We start from the raw sequence: 17,291 nt of genomic DNA on the forward strand, positions 1-17,291 counted from the left end.
GGGCCCGCCCCCTCAGCCTGCAAACTCTACCCAGGTGTGTCCCTCATCCCAGTGCCCCTCGTGCCCTGGGCCGATTCCCTCTCCCCCGCTCCCGCAACCTGGCTTCCCTGCTGAGGGGCTTGGGTTTCTTCCTCCAGAAAAGAGGGGCCGGAGGAGGACTTGAAAACAGGGGTGTCGTTTTCAGATTTGCGTGTTAGGAAGGTCCCGGTGGCTCCTGCGAGGAGGAGGGACTGTAGCGGCGGAACTGGAGCTGAGGACGAAGTTCCGAGGCTGTCGGTACATGGCAGGTGAGAGCTGAGGCCTGAACTAGAGCCGCGGCAGCGGGGAGGACAGGAGTGGATTGAGATTTTGGGGGAGGTGAATGCAATGCAGTGACTAGATTGGGGGTGAGGGTGAGGGTGAGGAAGTCGTCTGGGGTGACTCCCAAGTTTCTGGCTTGGACAACGAAATGGGTGGAGTGCGTGAAGGGGGAGCGCCAAAGTCAGCTTTGGACTTGCCTGAGTTTAAGGTGCCTGCGGGACACGGCCCACCTGAAGCTTAGGCTCCACAGACCGTGGAGTCGCAAGAATGTAGTGGAAGCTGACGCCTTGAGGTAAGATTGTCAGCAAAAACTGCCCGCCTATATCCTATACCCTTTACCAGCTCTTTTTGCTATTTCATTCCGGCCTATCCAATCAATAACCTGCAGCTTTCAAATGGATGGGTTGGTCAGACCTACCGCTGTTCTTTAAAGTGCTCAGCTAAAAATATGCTCATTCATTACAGTATGGAGTGACTCCTACATCTTGTCTCTCATTCATTTCTCCTTTGAATTACTGCAATAGCCTCTCACACTTTTTTTCTTAGAAATTATGGTTGGAAGGATTAAAGACACTGCTAACTTTTAATTTTTCTTCATTGTTGTCAATGACATAATTAAAACTGACAACAATGTTTAATCCATTGGTGTAGTGGTGAACTCTTTGCTACTCAAACCACAGGTGCAGGTGAGGCAGAGCCACCCCACTTTAGGAGTGATAATTAGACCCAGGTCTAGCCAATTAGACTTAGGAATTGGTTTAGGGTTGGTCACATGTTCTGAGCCAGACCAATGATAGATGGTCTAGCCTAGGGCTAGTAGAGAACCACTGGTCTAGGGATTTTTCTGGAAGTAGAGAAAAGATCATTTTCAACTGGTTGCTAAACTGGTAGAAAGCCTACTCCGGGCGGTTATCTTTGCAACCATGTGGGCAGAGCCACTTTGGAAATGAAGCACACAGAAGAAAGCCGAGCTGAGAGGAGACAAGTTTGACATTGCTTGTGCAACTGGAACCCGACAGTGCCAGAAATGAGCACTAAAGACATTTTAGTTGGTGTTAACTTAAAAGTTAAAAAGACCTTTCAAAGTGAGAGGAAAACAAGTGTTTATTTGAGATCAATAAGAATAGGTATCTGGGCCCTAGCAGGTTTGGCTCTGTGGATAGAGCATCGGCCTGCGGACTCAAGGGTCCCAGGTTCGATTCCAGTCAAGGGCATGTACCTTGGTTGCGGGCACATCCCCAGTGGGGGGTGGGGGGGTGCAGGAGGCAGCTGATCAATGTTTCTCTCTCATCGATGTTTCTAACTCTCTATCCCTTCCCCTTCCTCTCTGTAAAAATTCAATAAAATATTTATTTTTTTTTAAAAAAAGGATAGGTATCCGGGAATCATTCATTCAGGCAGAAGTCCAAATATTGTTCAATTAGGAGACAAAGGCAATGGGTATTTATGACAAAGGAAAAGGGAACAATTACATCATAAGGAAAGCATTTCTATTGGTGCAGATAACCTAGGGATGTTAATTTAATTTTATTATTTTTTTTATTCTTAGTAGTATTATAGATATCTCCCATTCCACACCCTTTCCCCCCTCCACTTAGTCCTACTCTCCCCCAACCTTCCACCCCCGTCTTCACTACCCTATTGCCATGTCCATAGGCTATGCCTATAAGTATATAAGTTCTTTGGTTTACCTCTTCTCGTCCCTCAACCCCACGTTGAGGTATGTCAGTCTGTTCCATGCCTCCACGCTTCAGGTCTTACTTTGTTGGGCAATTCATTTTGTTCATTAGATTCCACAAGTAAGAAAGACTATGTGATATTTGTCTTCCTCAGTCTGGCTTATTTCACTTAGCATAATTTTTCCAGGTCCATCCATGATGTCCCAAAGGGTAAGAGATCCCTCTTTTTTACAACTGCATAGTATTCCATTGTGTAAATGTCCCACAGCTTTTTTATCCATTCATCTACTGATGAGCACTTGAGCTGTTACAAATCTTAGCTATTGTAAATAACGCTGCTATGAACATAGGGGTGCATATATTCTTTCTGATTGGAATTTTGGGGTTTCTTAGGATATATTCCCAGAAGTGAAATTGCTGGGTCAAACAGAAGTTCCATTTTTTGAGAAAACTCCATACTGTTTTCCATAGTAGCTGCTCCAGTCTGCATTCCCACCAGCAGTGGACTAGGTTTCCCTTTTCTCCACATCCTCATCAGCACTTGTTGTTTGTTGATTTTGTTGATGATAGCCATTCTGACAGGTGTGAGGTGATATCTCATTGTGGTTTTAATTTGCATTTCTCTGCTGATTAGTGACTGAGCATTTTTTCATGTGTCTCTTGGCCATTTGTATGTCCTCTTTGGAGAAAAGTCTATTCAGGTCTTGATTTTTTTTTTTAAATATATTTTATTGACTTTTTACAGAGAGGAAAGGAGAGAGATAGACAGTTAGAAACATCGATGAGAGAGAAACATCGATCAGCTGCCTCCTGCACATCTCCTACTGGGGATGTGCCCGCAACCCAGGTACATGCCCTTGACCGGAATCGAACCTGGGACCTTTCAGTCCGCAGCCCGACGCTCTATCCACTGAGCCAAACCGGTTTCGGCATTGATTTTTTTTTTTAATTGGATTGTTTGTCTTCCTTTTGTTGAGTTGTATGGGTATTTTATATATTTTGGATATTAACCCCTTGTCAGATGTTTCATTGACAAGTATGTTCTCCCATATGGTAGGTTCCCTTTTCATTTTGATGGTGGTTTCTTTTGCTGTGCAGAAGCTTTTTATTTGAATGTAGTCCCTTTTGTTTATTTTCTCCTTAGTTTCCTTTGCCCTAGGTCACAGTGGTCGGCAAACTCATTAGTCAACAGAGCCAAATATCAACAGTACAACAATTGAAATTTCTTTTGAGAGCCAAATTTTTTAAACTTACACTATATAGGTAGGTACATTGTTATTAACTTAATTAGGGTACTCCTAAGGCTTAGGAAGAGCCACACTCAAGGGGCCAAAGAGCCGCAGTTCTTATACCAGTACCAGGCTGTTTTGGTTACAATGGCTTTGTAGACCAGTTTGATATCCAGTATTGTGATTCCTCTTACTTTGTTCTTCTTTCTCAAGATTGCTCCAGCTAGTTGGGGTCTTTTATGGTTCCATATAAATTTTTAGATTATTTGTTCTAGCTCTGTGAAATATGCCATTGGTATTTTAATAGGGATTGTGTTGAAGCTGTAGATTGCTCTGGGTAGTATAGACATTTTAATTATGTTAATTCTTCCAATTTATGAACATGGTATACACTCCATTTGTTTGTATCTTCTATTTTTTTAAAACTTTTTATTGTTGAGTACTACAGATGCCTCTTTTTTTCCCCCCCATAGCTCCCCTTCACCTGGTTCCCACCCAGCCCCAGGCCTTCACCACCCTATTGTCTGTGTCCCTAGATAATGCATATATGCATGTAAGATCTTTGGTTAATCTCTTCCCGTCCCCTTCCCCCATTCCCTCTGAGATTTGTCAGTCCCATGTTCGATTTTATTTACTAGTTGTTTTTGTTCAGTAGATATTTTGTTCATTTATTTTTAGATTCAATTGTTGATAAATATGTATTTATTGCCATTTTATTCATATGTTTGGTATTTTTCTTATTCTTTTTCCTATTCTTAAAGAATACCCTTCAACATTTCATGTAATACTGGATTGGTGGTGATGAACTCCTTTAGCTTTTTCTTATCTGTGAAGCTCTTTATCCGACTTTCAATTCTCAGTGAGAGCTTTGCTGGATAATGTTGGTTGTAAGTCCTTGCTATACATTACTTTGAATATTTCTTGCCACTCCCTTCTGGCCTGCAAAGTTTCTGTTGAGAAATCATATGAGCACTCCCTTGTAGGTAACTAACTGCTTTTCTCTTGCTGCTTTTAAGATTCTCTCTGTCTTTAATCCTTGGCATTTTAATTATGATGTGCCTTGGTGTGGGCCTCTTTGGGTTCCTCTTGTTTGGAACTCTCTGCACTTCCTGGACTTGTAAGTCTATTTCTTTTACCAGGTAGAAGTTTTCTGTCATTATTTCTTCAAATAGGTTTTCAATATCTTTCTCTTCTCCTTCTGGCACCCCCATAATGGAAATATTGGTACACTTCAAGTTGTCCCTGAGGCTCCTTACATTCTCTTCATATTTTTGGGGTTCTTTTCTCTTTATGCTCTTCTGATTGGGTTTTTTGTTGTTGTTGTTTTTGTTGTGCTTCCTCATATTTCAAGTTGTTAATTTGATTCTTAGACTCCTCTACTCCACTGTTGAATCCCTGTAAGCTATTCTTTATTTCAGTTACTGTATGCTTAATTTCTGACTGGTCCTTTTTCATGTTTTTGACATTCTCACTAAGATCCTTGAAAGTTTTGCTAAGTCCCTTGAAGCTCTCATGAAGATCCTTGAGTAACCTTTTAACTATGGTTTTGAACTCTGTATCCAGTAGTTTGCTTGCTTCCATTTCTTTCATTTGTGACATGCTTCGTTGTCTCTGCACTTTGGCTGCTTCCCAGTTTGTTTCTATGTATTAGATAGAGCTATGTCTCTTGGAGTTTGGTAGAGTGGCCTTGTGTAGTAGGTGTCCTGTAGGGCCCCGTGGCTCAGCCTCCCCAGTCACCTGAGTTGGGTACTCTAGGTGCACCACTGTGTGGGCTTGTGCACTCTTGTAGTTGAGCCTTGATTGCTGTTGGTGCCACTGGGAGGAATTGACCTCCAGGCCAACTGGCTATGAAGACCAGCTGTGACTACAGTGGGAGAACTGCTGTGCAGGAAATACCCCTATGGAGGACTTGCTTCAGTGGGGCTTTGGTGCTCACTGAGTCTGCCCCTTGAGTGTGTCACTTGTGAATGTGTAGAGTTGTAACCTGCTATGGTCTGAAGCTGTCCACTAGGTGCACTGGCTCTAGGGTCTCCAGGGAGGTGCAAAATTAGCCATTGCCTGGGACCACCTGACAGGAGCTAAAGAAAAATCTGCAGATGCCTTCTATTTGTATTGGGTTTGGAAGTGCCCAGGTGAGGCCCAGCTGTGAAGCAAGGCAGGCTGGTGCTAATGCCAGGTCTTGGGCCTTTTGATAGGTTTGGGACATGCTGTCACCAGCTGTCACCAGCTGCAGCTTGTTTGAGAGATTTTAGCAAAGTCTGAAACCTGAGCCAGGACAGGCCATTCATATGGAAAAGCTGCTACAAACAGCTTGGGTGGGACTGTAAATAGTATGGGGCAGGGTCTCAAGGAATCACCAGGGCCAAGAAAACAGTTTGAGCCAGGTTGATGGGGACTCAGATATGGCTACCAGCCAGACAGAGGATGTCCCAGCACAGGAACAATGACTCCTGCAAGCACCCCTGTTTGAAAGAAAGCCACCCTGAGTTCCTGCCCTGATGCCAGACAATCCAGTTCCTCCCTGTATGTGTCTGGGTCCCCCAACACCTCCTGGTGCTGGAGCTCATAGGGGTTGAGTCCAGGTAAGTTTGTGCACCTGCCCTTTATGAGGGACACCTGGGTCTCTGGCGGCCCCTGTTCTGCAGCCACAATCCCCACAGGTTTTTATAGCTCATGGTTGCAGGGACTTCTCTTCCCAGCTCTGAGACCCTGGGTTAGGGGTCTGGTGTGGAGCTGGCACCCCTTGACCACATGAGGGGCCTCTGCAGAGATGATCTCCCTCCCAATTAATTAAAAAATGCAGCACACAAGGGTGCCAGACCAGTCTGTCCTGCACCTCCTCCCCTCCTACCAGTCTCAATATGCTTTCTTCTTTACTTCTCTAGTTGTAGGATTTCCATTCACCCAGCTTTCAGGAAGTTCTGAATGATGGTTATTCTGTATTTTAGTTGTAATTTTGATGTGATTGTGGGATGTGGCAGATACAGGTGTTTACCTATGCCTCCATCTTGGTTCTCCCCCCTAAAATTCCTTATTCTGGTCAGGACACACACATCTAGCTTTTGGGATCTCAGAGACTGACATCTGGTGGTCAGTGGTAAAGATGCAGGTTGAGGTGTCCATACCTAGCCAGAGAGCAATGGAGTATTTGATAGAGAAGGTCCAAGGCATGTTTTGGACATTGTTTCTGACTGTGCAACTTTGAAGAATGACTCTGGCCCTTCCAAAAATGATTTGGTTTATTCTACTACTCATTTATAAAGTTTGAAATAGCTTTCAAATTTAGCCATTAGATACTTAACATTTTTATAGTCAATTTTAAGCCTAATAAAACTGTCCAAAAATTCCAAAACTGACTGTAGCTTTCCCATATTATTTAGCCACAGTCATTAAGTTTTTATTTCACATTTATTAAAGTTTTTAATTTTAACCTTACTCAATGAAGGTCAAAATAATTCTAGCACTATTTTGACTAGACCTAAAATTATCATTTGGACCTCTAAAAATAATATTTCTCTTACAATAATGAAAAATGGCTGAGGTGGGGGTGTCTTTTAGATAATGCTGAGTACTCAATTTCAAGGTCAGAAAATTAAGAAGTCTAGTCTCTCCTCTTCCCTTTTCTCAATCTCATAGCCAGGAGTGTAGATCTGGGTTAGCAAGGTAGAAAGGAGACTTGTTTTTTTCTCTGGGATGTGCTTTAGCCACTGTACCCTTTCTTCTAAGAGTTAAGAAAACATTTTAGCTACTAAATGTTAAGCAAAGACAATCTTCTGTAGAGGCTGCAAAAATTCTCAAGTTTCACAAATAAGTGTGTTGAGACACATCTTAGTCATTTCTTTCTTTCAATATATTTTATTCTGATGAAGTTACAAAAGTAGATACAAATTACTTTTTTTAAAGTATAGTTAACTGACTTAGAAAAATAGAAAAGCCCCTAAAGATTTAAAAATACAACGTAAGTTTTCATGTAAAGAACATTTAAAAATATTTTAGATGGTAACCAAAACTAACTTATACAAGCTATTTTTTATGTAGACCAAACATAATAAATCAGCAGTCTATTTGGATTTACAGAATACTTGTTTGGAATAGAATCTGATAATGAGGGAAAACCCAAGTGAATTTCAATGCAGTTGCTTCAGTAAAGTTACAGTCACATGTAATATCCCCCAAAAGGCTTTTACAGTCTGAAATATCAAAATCTAATGTAAAAATACAGGAAGACTGAGGGACTACTATTTTCCCTCTTTGCCAGAATTCTACAATAAATAGTAAACCCACTTATTGGAACAAATATCAGGAGGAAATAATGTCCCTGTTGAAGATGCTCAGTTTGGTGTCCCAGGCCAGCATTTTTTAGGCTGGAGTTCTACAGACAGCAGACGGCCTCCTCTAACCACACAGGGGTAACACCAGTGCTGTGACTGGGGCTGCTTCTAAACAAATTTCTACGACTTACATTCTGTGGGCCTGATTTGTTTATGCTTGTGAGGTAATAATGTTTTTCAGAAGCTCTACTTCTAGTATAACCTCACTGCTCAGAGAAAAGGCCAACAGTATAATCAGGAAACCTCAACAATGTTTGCAAAAGTTAAAATCAGCACCAGGATTGCTCCTCTTGCCTCACATGACTAGGAAAACTTTCCTTTCTTTGTTATCAGAGTCATGATGACTACAGATTTGCATTTCTTGAACAGGCAGCTACACGAGCTAGGGGCTCTACAAGTCTTAAGGTGATAGGAAATACTTTTTTAGCTGGCAGCCCTCTAAAATCACTTTATTCAGTCAAGAGAAGAATAAAAGATACATTTGGCTGTAAATACAAAAACTAGTACAAGGAAATTTCAATATTTAAACAAAAATCTGCACATTTTATTTTAAAGGCCTGAAAATAAAAGCACCAACGGATTAACTGCATATTATAAAGCACTCCCCCTCCACCCCATGGATCATACATTGAGAGATGGCTTGTGATTAGGAGGGGTCAGGGTAGGGAGTGTTGTCCAACAGGCATATGCTGGGCACAGAGAGACAAGTCAAAAATGAGAGTCAAAGACAGATTTCTTCCAACTGTTAGCAAAGGTTGGCCCGTTAGCCAAGTCAAGAAGGGGCCATCCTCTACCCATTCCTCCAATTCTCCTGCCCTCAACTCCTTGGCCTTGGATATAAACAAAAACTGTTAACACTGATGTTTGGATGCATTGCTGATTAAGCCAGATTAGTATGGGAACCTGGTAATGTTTTTATTTTTTAAAAGGCCATTCTGAGTCTCAAATTACCAACAATTTTGTGTCACTAGTATGCTGCCTTTACTACTATTCTAACGTTACAGTCTTTGGTTCATTTTGGGCTGAGTCTTGAAGAGAGGGGGGGATTTCTATCATGAAAAATAGATGGAGAAAATTGAGAACCCTTTTGTTTGAGAATATTTGAAATATTAGAAATGATGATGCAAGTGCAACTTCCTTGTAGACTTAAAGCCAATAGTTGAGAGGCAGTAACATTCTCAGTGGTATCCAGAAACCTGCCTTCTTATTTGTAAAGAATCAACATAAACATATATACAGCTTGACAGGGACCTTTGAATAAACTTAAAATGTGGACCATGGAATGTCTCATAGAGGGCTTTTCTCTTTTTTTCATAGGTGATTATCCCACTCTTTAATTCCTAAAACCATGAGGTACAGTTTCAGCCTAATTAGATGAAATGTTTTGTTTCCTTTAAAATCCTGAATATATTTAATAATTTATTGAAATTGAGTTAAGAGTTTTTAAGTTATTCTCTTCCTTATACTCCAGTGGAATAATAAAAATAAATAACAATAACGAAAAAAAAAAAAACCCTATCAAAGTTAACCTTTGCCAAAGCCATCAAGAAGTTGGTACTTTGCAAAAGTCACAACTCTGAAACAGAATGCTGGTGAACTTAAAGTGGCTGCTGTCTGGCAAGTCTTTAATATATTTGTGCCTCAATACTTTTAAACCGCCTGAGTTCACTAAATCCTAGAAGCCTAATGAAAATCAGATCTTTTCTTCATTAAAAGGGGAGATCCTTTTTATCTGAATAGAAATAGGATAAATTCAGGTTTTGATACAATAGTTAACACAGGATAAAACCCCCAGAGGAGCTCAATCCATCCTTTAACTATTAACAGAATGAAGACCTTTTTTTTACTTATTCTTCCAATGCTGTCTCCTTTAAACGCGCACACAAACACACACAAGAATAGGAAACACATCAAACTTTTAACTGTGTTATAAAATGTGTACACCTTTCAAGATGTTTTTTGCAAGATTTTTTTTTATTTTCCTTAAGTTTTATCCTTATTGGGATAAAGTTGATGCATTTCTATAGTACTCTTCACTAAGTCTCAAGCCACACACACACAAAAAAACACCCCAAAACACATAGAAATCATTTTTTTAAAAAGGAAACTCAAAACAATCAAGTAATCTGAGCATTTTTCATTCTATCCAGAATTTCAAAGCCGTCTGAAAGACGACATGAATGAAAATAGTGGTTTGAGGCCTAAATTTGTCTTAATTTTTTGGAAGTTTGCTTTTTGTCAGCCAAAAGCTACATATTCAAATTAACCTGAATGAAGTATTTAAAAAAAATCTACAAGACCACCTTGGATGCCTTAAAACAATTATTTCTAATATGCACTCTCTCCTAAACATTGAGATAGGTTCGTATGTGAATAAAATCCCAAATTAAGATTAAAAAGTAAAGTCATTTGGTTACTCCCACATGTCATATGATGATTTAAATGGCAATCATGGATTTTGAAAAAATATGCATATTATCTATAAAAACACTAGTATATAACTTCAAACAACATATTTATCCAAAGTGACACAAATTGTTCTAAACCTTAAGGAAACTTAAAAACACCTCTTCTATAAGCAGAATAAAACCTAGCTGACTGAGATATTAACAAATTTGTTGTGGAAACTTGTTAATAAATTATTGGTAGAAATTCTTAATATCCATTATGCTATAACCTGAAACAGACTAAATCATTTTCTTTAGTAAAAGAATAATATGTAAACTGATAAACTACAGATTAACCATCACATACTAACAGCAAGTGTGACTCAGTGACAATAACAAGTGTGGTGACACAGTGCCTCAAATCTGGCTGTGTCCTGAATTTCTCACTCTGTAGGTATCAGGCCAACCTACCTTTGGGACAATAGGTCTTTTTATCCTGTTTCTTAAAAGTTTGTGTCACTAGTCTATAACAGACAGCAATGAGATAGCTCTAGCAGTAGATGAAGCAAGAGAATAATTGTGTACTAGAAGCAGCATTTATCTGTCTTTTGATCCAAGCTTCTCAATTAATTCCTGAAGAGGTGCCAGCTCACGCCTATCAATCAGATTAAACTCCTAAAAAGAGAAGAAAAATAAAATTTAAAAATGGATCTAAAATTAAAATTCTGTAAATGTCACTGAGAAAGTATTCCCAACCCTAGTTTTCTGAAATCGAAAGGAATAATGAAATGATCCCTGTGAACATTTTTAATAGAATAATTTTTACTCCTTTTTAAAATATAGAGGACTTACTAAATAAGCAACTATAAAGGAATGATGCTTACTGGGTAAAACATTAAAGTTGTATATGTTGGCATTTACATAGGAATTATCTGAAAACTTTACGCTGAATCTTTGCTAGTGGCCACCTCAGGGGCAGCAGACCTTTTCCTTTCATAGTTCTAGCTATACTCTATATCTATGCCATGCAATAACCTCAGAAGGAAGATAGAGAAGAGCACATTATCCTTTGTGTGATACATAATATTGTAATACACAATTATTTATAATAATAAAAGCATAATATGCAAATCGACCAAACAGCTGAACAGCAGAACGACCTTCGGACAACCATGCTATGACATGCACTGGCACCAGGCCAGCCAAGGTGGATATGATGCAATTGGCAGGGGAGCCCCGCAGAGGGAGGCCCAGGCCACCGACCAGTGGGCTGCAGCAGGTGGGCAGGGCCTCCCTCTGCAGGGTGATCCATTACTGGGCTCTGGGAGAGGGCGCAGGCCAGGCTGAGGAACACCACCCCCCACCCCCGAGCGCACAAATTTCATGCACCGGGCCTCTAGTCTACTATAAAGCTGCTGGGTTTTCCACCAAAAAATATCTAGACATATTTGTATTTTGCATACAGAATTATATATTTCTAAAGTGAGACTAAAGAAGTCCCGATTCTTCCACATCTTTTTCAAACAATGTGATTATTTTAATTTTTAAAGTTTCTAGCTGCTAAAACTTCGTAAGATTTGGCCTTATGTGGGACTTCTAGACACGGAACCTAAGACAACATGTAACAGGTTCTTCTAAATATTTCTCTTCCAGGCATAAACATCTCATGAAACAACCCAACTTCAGACGTTTTTCATAGTGTCCCTTTACCCAGCAGTGGCGATGGATCAGAAGGGTATGGACAAGCTTTCTTGGGTTTTTGGTGCTCCTTGTCATATCCTAACCAGAGACCCGGGCAGCCAGAGGCAGGAAACCCAGAATGGAGATGATGCTTTCTATGCTGCTATGCCCATCAATGAAATAAATAATGTAGAAAAGAGAACCCTGCTTATACTTAGCTCTGCATCTATAAATAAAACTCTATAAATTGTTCTTTATTAAAGTTACTAAGCCAAGTTATGTCCAAGTCAAAGAACACAGAAGTCAACATGGTTCAACTTACCTGAACAAAGAAAATAAAGTGCTTAAAGGAGGTGTTGAGGTGAGCCTCCTCTTGCAGCTGCATCACAGAATCAAAGTGCTGGTGATAAATATGGGCATAAACCCTGAACAGACGTTTTAGAATGGTCTTTGCCACAGACATAAAGTTTTTGGGAAATGGGACACCTATAATAAATATACATATATATCCATTAGTCTTTTATTTAACTGAACAGCAGAAAGTTTAGATATAGCCATGAGCAACTCCAAAAGACAAACATGCACATTCACAAATACAAGCCTACTGCCATATATACATTTTTAAAAGGCAAGGGAAAAGAGAATCCCAAACCTAAGTATATGAGGTATGCTCATATACCACACATTTTCTATCTTAAAATAGCAGGCACAGGTTTCAAAATTTATATATAAAATGTTACTGAATCAAAATTAAAATAAGCCTATTTGTGGTTAATATTGAAGAGTTTCTTCCTAAGACTAAATGCTACAGGCCAGCAGGTGTGCCTTAGCAGCTGAGCAACGACCCAGGAACCAAGAGTCCACAGGTTTGATTCTTGGTCAGGGCACATGCCCAGGTTGTGGGCTCAATAGGGAGTGCTGATGCAGCCAATTGGTGTTTCTATCTCTCTATCCCTCTCCCTTCCCTTCTCTAAAAATCAACACATATTTTTTTAAAAAGATAAAATGTAACAATATTGAGTATTTGACTATAAATAGAAAATTTTTACTTTTTGTAATCTGTAACTAAAAAAAATTTACACATTCAACTAGGACTGGAAACTCTCCTAAACAAAAGAAAAAAGGCATACTTCAGGTCATCATAATCTGTTTTACAAGTATTTTACTAGTATCTTCTTGAATTACTCTGAAAAGCCAATTTTCTTAAACTAGGAGTATAAACTTTATTTTTTTTTAAAGAGCTATTTTCATTTTTCTGTAGTCTAAGAAGGGAATATACTTCCTAAAAAAAGGGAGGAAGGGCAGCTCCCTATTTTTCCAAGAAAATAAATATCTCCTTAGAAAAGACAGGGAGAGGGTTTAGTGATCTCTTTCCAAGCAGTGCAAGTAAGGATGCAACTGGTTACATTCCTGAGAATTTTGGTTAACAAGACCAAAGTCTCTTAGAAGGCAGGGATAGGAGAAAGACAATACAATTGGCACTGAATACAGTAAATAAACACATAGGAAGGTACTTGCTTCCAAATAACCTTAAAGGTCTGTTCCAGAACATTTACTCTTGAAACATTTTCTTTAAATTTTCAAAGAACAAAAGCTTAAATACTTTTTCCTTCCCTGAATTTTGTTTTGTTTCTCAATTAGTCCTTACTGGCTTGAAATTTAGTATATTTTGCTCTTATAAGCTGATTTTTGTGGGGGATTTCCCCCCATCCCCAGTCTTGGCTAACAACCTGCCCTTTCAGACATTATTCTGAAGTATGGGCTTGTTTTTCTGAAATGGGTCTTGTATTAATGTACTGAAAAGATGGATTTTTATGTCAAATTTCTTTTCAAAATTTGTAAATAGGTACCTTGCTAATAAAAAGGACAGTAATAACTTGGATATACTAGTTTAAAAGTGAATAATTTCTTCTAAGTAGGTAATTGGCATAAGTAAATGTGGTATATAGTAATAACCTAATGAGGGGGAAAAGAATGCCAGGATAAATTATTGATGAATGGGAAGCTGAGAAAAGAATAAAGTCAAAAGTATCTTAAAACTTTAATGAATAAAGAAATATTTGTTTTAGTCTAAGCACTTTCAAGCTGAATTTAACAGAAATATTCAAGCATAATCACTATACAACAAATCTTTATTTGCTATTAAGCAAATAAAATGCTTAATAGAATGGAAAAGTTGACCAATAGCAAACAGAAAAAATGTAACATGATATAACTTCTGAAAAACCTTTAGTTAGACTGCAAACAAGGAATCTGCTATGGTTTGAATATTTGTGTTGTTTCCCCCACCACCCCCTGGCAAAATCCATATGTTGAAGTCCTACCCCCTTGCTGATGGCATTAGTACGTGGAGCTTTTGGGAGTGACTGGGTCATGAGGGCCAACCCTTCATGGATGGGATTATGGCCTTAAAAAGAGGCCTCACAGAGCTGCCCTTCCACTATGAGCCTGCAGTCTGGAACCCAACCATGCTGGCACCCTCATCTCAGACTTTCAGCCTGTAAACTTTGAGAAATAAATTTCTCTTGTTTATGTGCCATCCATTTTCTGGCATTTTTTTTTTTTATTATAACAGCCCAAACAAGACAGAATCCAACAATATGTTGTTCATAAGACACCCTTACACTGAAAATGACAAGGACCAATCTCATCCATAAATACCAATTCCAAAACCTTAATCAAAATATTAGCAAATAAAAATACTCTTCCAGAACATTAAAAAAAAAAAATGAGAAAACGTTATGGCCATTAGTAACACAATTCACACACCTCTAACCAAAAGCAAGATTCTTGCTTAATGCTAAAATTCTAAACGCACTCATCAAAGGAAAGAAGAAAAGGATGTCTGCGTTATCACCATTAGTCAGCACTGCTCTGGAAGTACTAGTTGGTAAGTACAATTAGATAAGAGTTACACAAGAAGTATACATTATCAGAAAGAGGCAAAATTACCATTAGTATGATGGAATTGTATACTTTAAAAACTCAAGAAAAACAACCCAAAACAACAGAAATAATCAAAATCTGGTCAATTATAAAATTTATATAAAAATCAACAGATTTTCTATATACTAAACACTAACCACTGGAAACCAAATATTAATAAAAAAAATTAAATGCCTAGGAATAAACTTAAGAAACTTGAAGGATTAGCATAACTGTAGAATTTTATAAGAGGATACAGCAAATAAGAGACATGAGTAAATGAAGAAATATACCTTATTCTTGGATAGGAAGACACAGGATTGTCAAGAGAACAAGAATCCCTATATAATCTACAAATTGAATAAAATCATAATAAAAATCTCACAAAGATTTTTTTTTTTACCTTGACAAAATGATTCTAAGTTCTTTGGAAGAACAAATATCCCAGAATAGTCGTGAATATTCTGAAAAAGAAGAGCAAGGAAGAGAGACCAGCCCTATAAGATGCTCAAAGATTTATGTCCATGTTTAATTAAAACAGTATGGAATTTCTATAGGAACAGATAAAGAGATTAAAAGACTCCAAAATATGTGACAACTTGATGATCAGGGGAGAAAAGACACATGTATTTGATAAATAGTACTGGACAAACTGACTAGCATTATAAGTGAGGAAAAAATGAAGGGAACAATGAGAAAAAAAATTCCTGACAGAACAAAGATTTAAATGTAAAAACAAAACCACAAAAAAGTACTAAATGAAAACATGGATAAATATTTTTATAATAGTGAAGTAGGGAAAACCTTTCTAATCATTGATTAAAACCCAGACATCATTAAAGAAAAGATTAATAAGACAAAATAAGAAAGTTATAAGAATATATAGCAAAATCACTTGATGAACACAGTAAGACAAAAGGCAACCTAGGGAAAAATACATTTATGACAAAAAGCTAATATCCTTAACATAAAAATAAATGAACAAAGGATATAAAGAGAAAACACAATGATCAATAAACAAAAAATGCTCAATCTCATCAATATCTTAAAAATGTGCCTTAAAACTAACTTACTTACCTAAATTATAAAAAAAATTTTCAGTGAGTAACAACCACTATTGGTGAAGAAACACAGGCAGACACAAACATGTCTGAAAGGAATATACATTTATAATCTTTTACAGAAAAATCTGAGTCTGTTACATTTTTAAAAAATAGAGCGTTAAAAAGCACACAATTATCATTTAAAAAGAAAAACCGTTATACAACATTAACTCACCAATCTTAGAAGGAAAAAGGGTTTCATCATCAAGTTGATCCTGAACCCAAGTCATCAAATAGTCAATGTATTTTGGTGCAGAACATTTGATTGGCTTTTTAATATTAGTACCATCTGCCCAATGATATTCATATCTGAAGAGAGAAAAGTTTTATTGATAAAGTTTTCACATTAACAAATGTGCAACTTATTTTTTTAAAATATATTTTATTGATTTTTTACAGAGAGGAAGGGAGAGAGATAGAGAGTCGGAAACATCGATGAGAGAGAAACATCAATCAGCTGCCTCCTGCACATCTCCCACTGGGGATGTGCCCGCAATCCAGGTACATGCCCTTGACCTGAATCGAACCTGGGACCCTTCAGTCCGCAGGCCAACGCTCTATCCACTTGAGCCAAACCGGTTTTGGCCAAATGTGCAACTTATAATCAAAGTAGGTTCATATTTTGTCAACAGGAATTATATATCTATATCTATATCTTTAGTAAATTACCTAAACTACTGAAGATTACTGAGAGTTTCCCACAGAATTATTTTGAAAAGTGATGGTTATAATTGGAAGAAAAAGAGACGATAATGTGGCAGCTGGCAGTGCCAGAATGGATGTTTTCTAGCACAGCCCTGGGAAAGATAAATGAACTGTATTTCTGTCTGTGAGGCAGAGGATGCAGAGGACTGGGGAAGGGACGGAGGGATCACCGCACTCTGAGATCCTTGGGCACCAAGTTATCACCAGTAGAGTCAAGATCATAAAACCCTGCCCAGCCAGTGTGGCTCAGTGGTTGAGCATTGACCCATGAACCAGGAGGTCACGGCTTGATTCAAGGCACATGCCCGGGTTGTGGGCTCGATTCCCAGTGGGGAGCATGCAAGAGGCAGCCAATGGATGGTTCTTTCTCATCACATATCTTTCCCTCTCCCTTCCTCTCTGAAATCAATAAAAACATTTTTTTTAAATATAAAATCCTGTTTCTTGGAGAGGGTGTTAGTCACGTTTCTAAGAAAGCAACACTTAGGCACTCAATATTCATTCAAAACAAAGAGTATGCTCAGATGGTGTGCTTAACTAGAATGATTAACAAGATTTATACAAAACTTCACTGTATAAAGTATTTAAGCCATAGATCAGTTTAATTTTCTTATTTTATTTAAATTTCTTTAAGAAAGCTTGAGAACTAAAACTTAAATCAACACAAAATAAAAACATCCCTCACCCTAACTGGTTTGGCTCAGTGGATAGAGCCTTGGCCTTCGGACTGAAGGGTTTCAGGTTCAATTCCAGTCAAAGGAATGTGCTTGGGTTGTGGGCTCAATCCCAAGAAGGGGGTGTGCAAGAGGCAGCCAATCAATGATTCTGTCTCATCATTGATGTTTCTATCTCTCCCTCTCCCTTCCTCTCTGAAATCAATAAAAATATATATTTTTTAAATTCCTCATAAAATACTATAATAAAAATAGGATTACCAACTGACTGGGGATCT

The 17,291-nt window shown here is 38.3% G+C and overlaps 1 protein-coding gene and 1 long non-coding RNA gene across 5 annotated transcripts in view; one reads left to right on the forward strand and one right to left on the reverse strand.

Moving 5' to 3' along the window:
• Positions 1-45: 45 nt before the first annotated feature.
• On the forward strand, positions 46-11,858 carry LOC102426420. Of its 2 annotated transcripts, none has more exons than XR_001349824.2 (2): positions 46-592; positions 11,580-11,858. It is a non-coding gene; the product is annotated as an uncharacterized LOC102426420 (long non-coding RNA). The 2 variants fall into 2 exon arrangements; XR_002831189.1 differs by having other exon boundaries at positions 46-287.
• MOB1A (MOB kinase activator 1A) overlaps positions 7,041-17,291 on the reverse strand; it is a 22,374-nt gene continuing 12,123 nt past the window's right edge. For 2 of the 3 annotated variants that reach the window (XM_006096785.3, XM_006096784.3), the window contains exons 4-6: positions 15,810-15,943; positions 11,929-12,092; positions 7,041-10,601 (exon numbers count right to left, since the gene is read on the reverse strand). In XM_006096785.3, the coding sequence (XP_006096847.1) occupies positions 10,524-10,601; positions 11,929-12,092; positions 15,810-15,943 (376 nt within the window). In that variant the 3' untranslated portion in view covers positions 7,041-10,523. Of the gene's footprint in view, positions 10,602-11,928; positions 12,093-14,934; positions 14,996-15,809; positions 15,944-17,291 lie in introns of all 3 variants that reach the window. The other variant, XR_001349822.2, reaches the window with a different exon arrangement.

The sequence above is a fragment of the Myotis lucifugus genome, unplaced genomic scaffold (assembly GCF_000147115.1).
Source record: "Myotis lucifugus unplaced genomic scaffold, Myoluc2.0 scaffold_186, whole genome shotgun sequence".
Taxonomy (NCBI): domain Eukaryota; kingdom Metazoa; phylum Chordata; class Mammalia; order Chiroptera; family Vespertilionidae; genus Myotis; species Myotis lucifugus.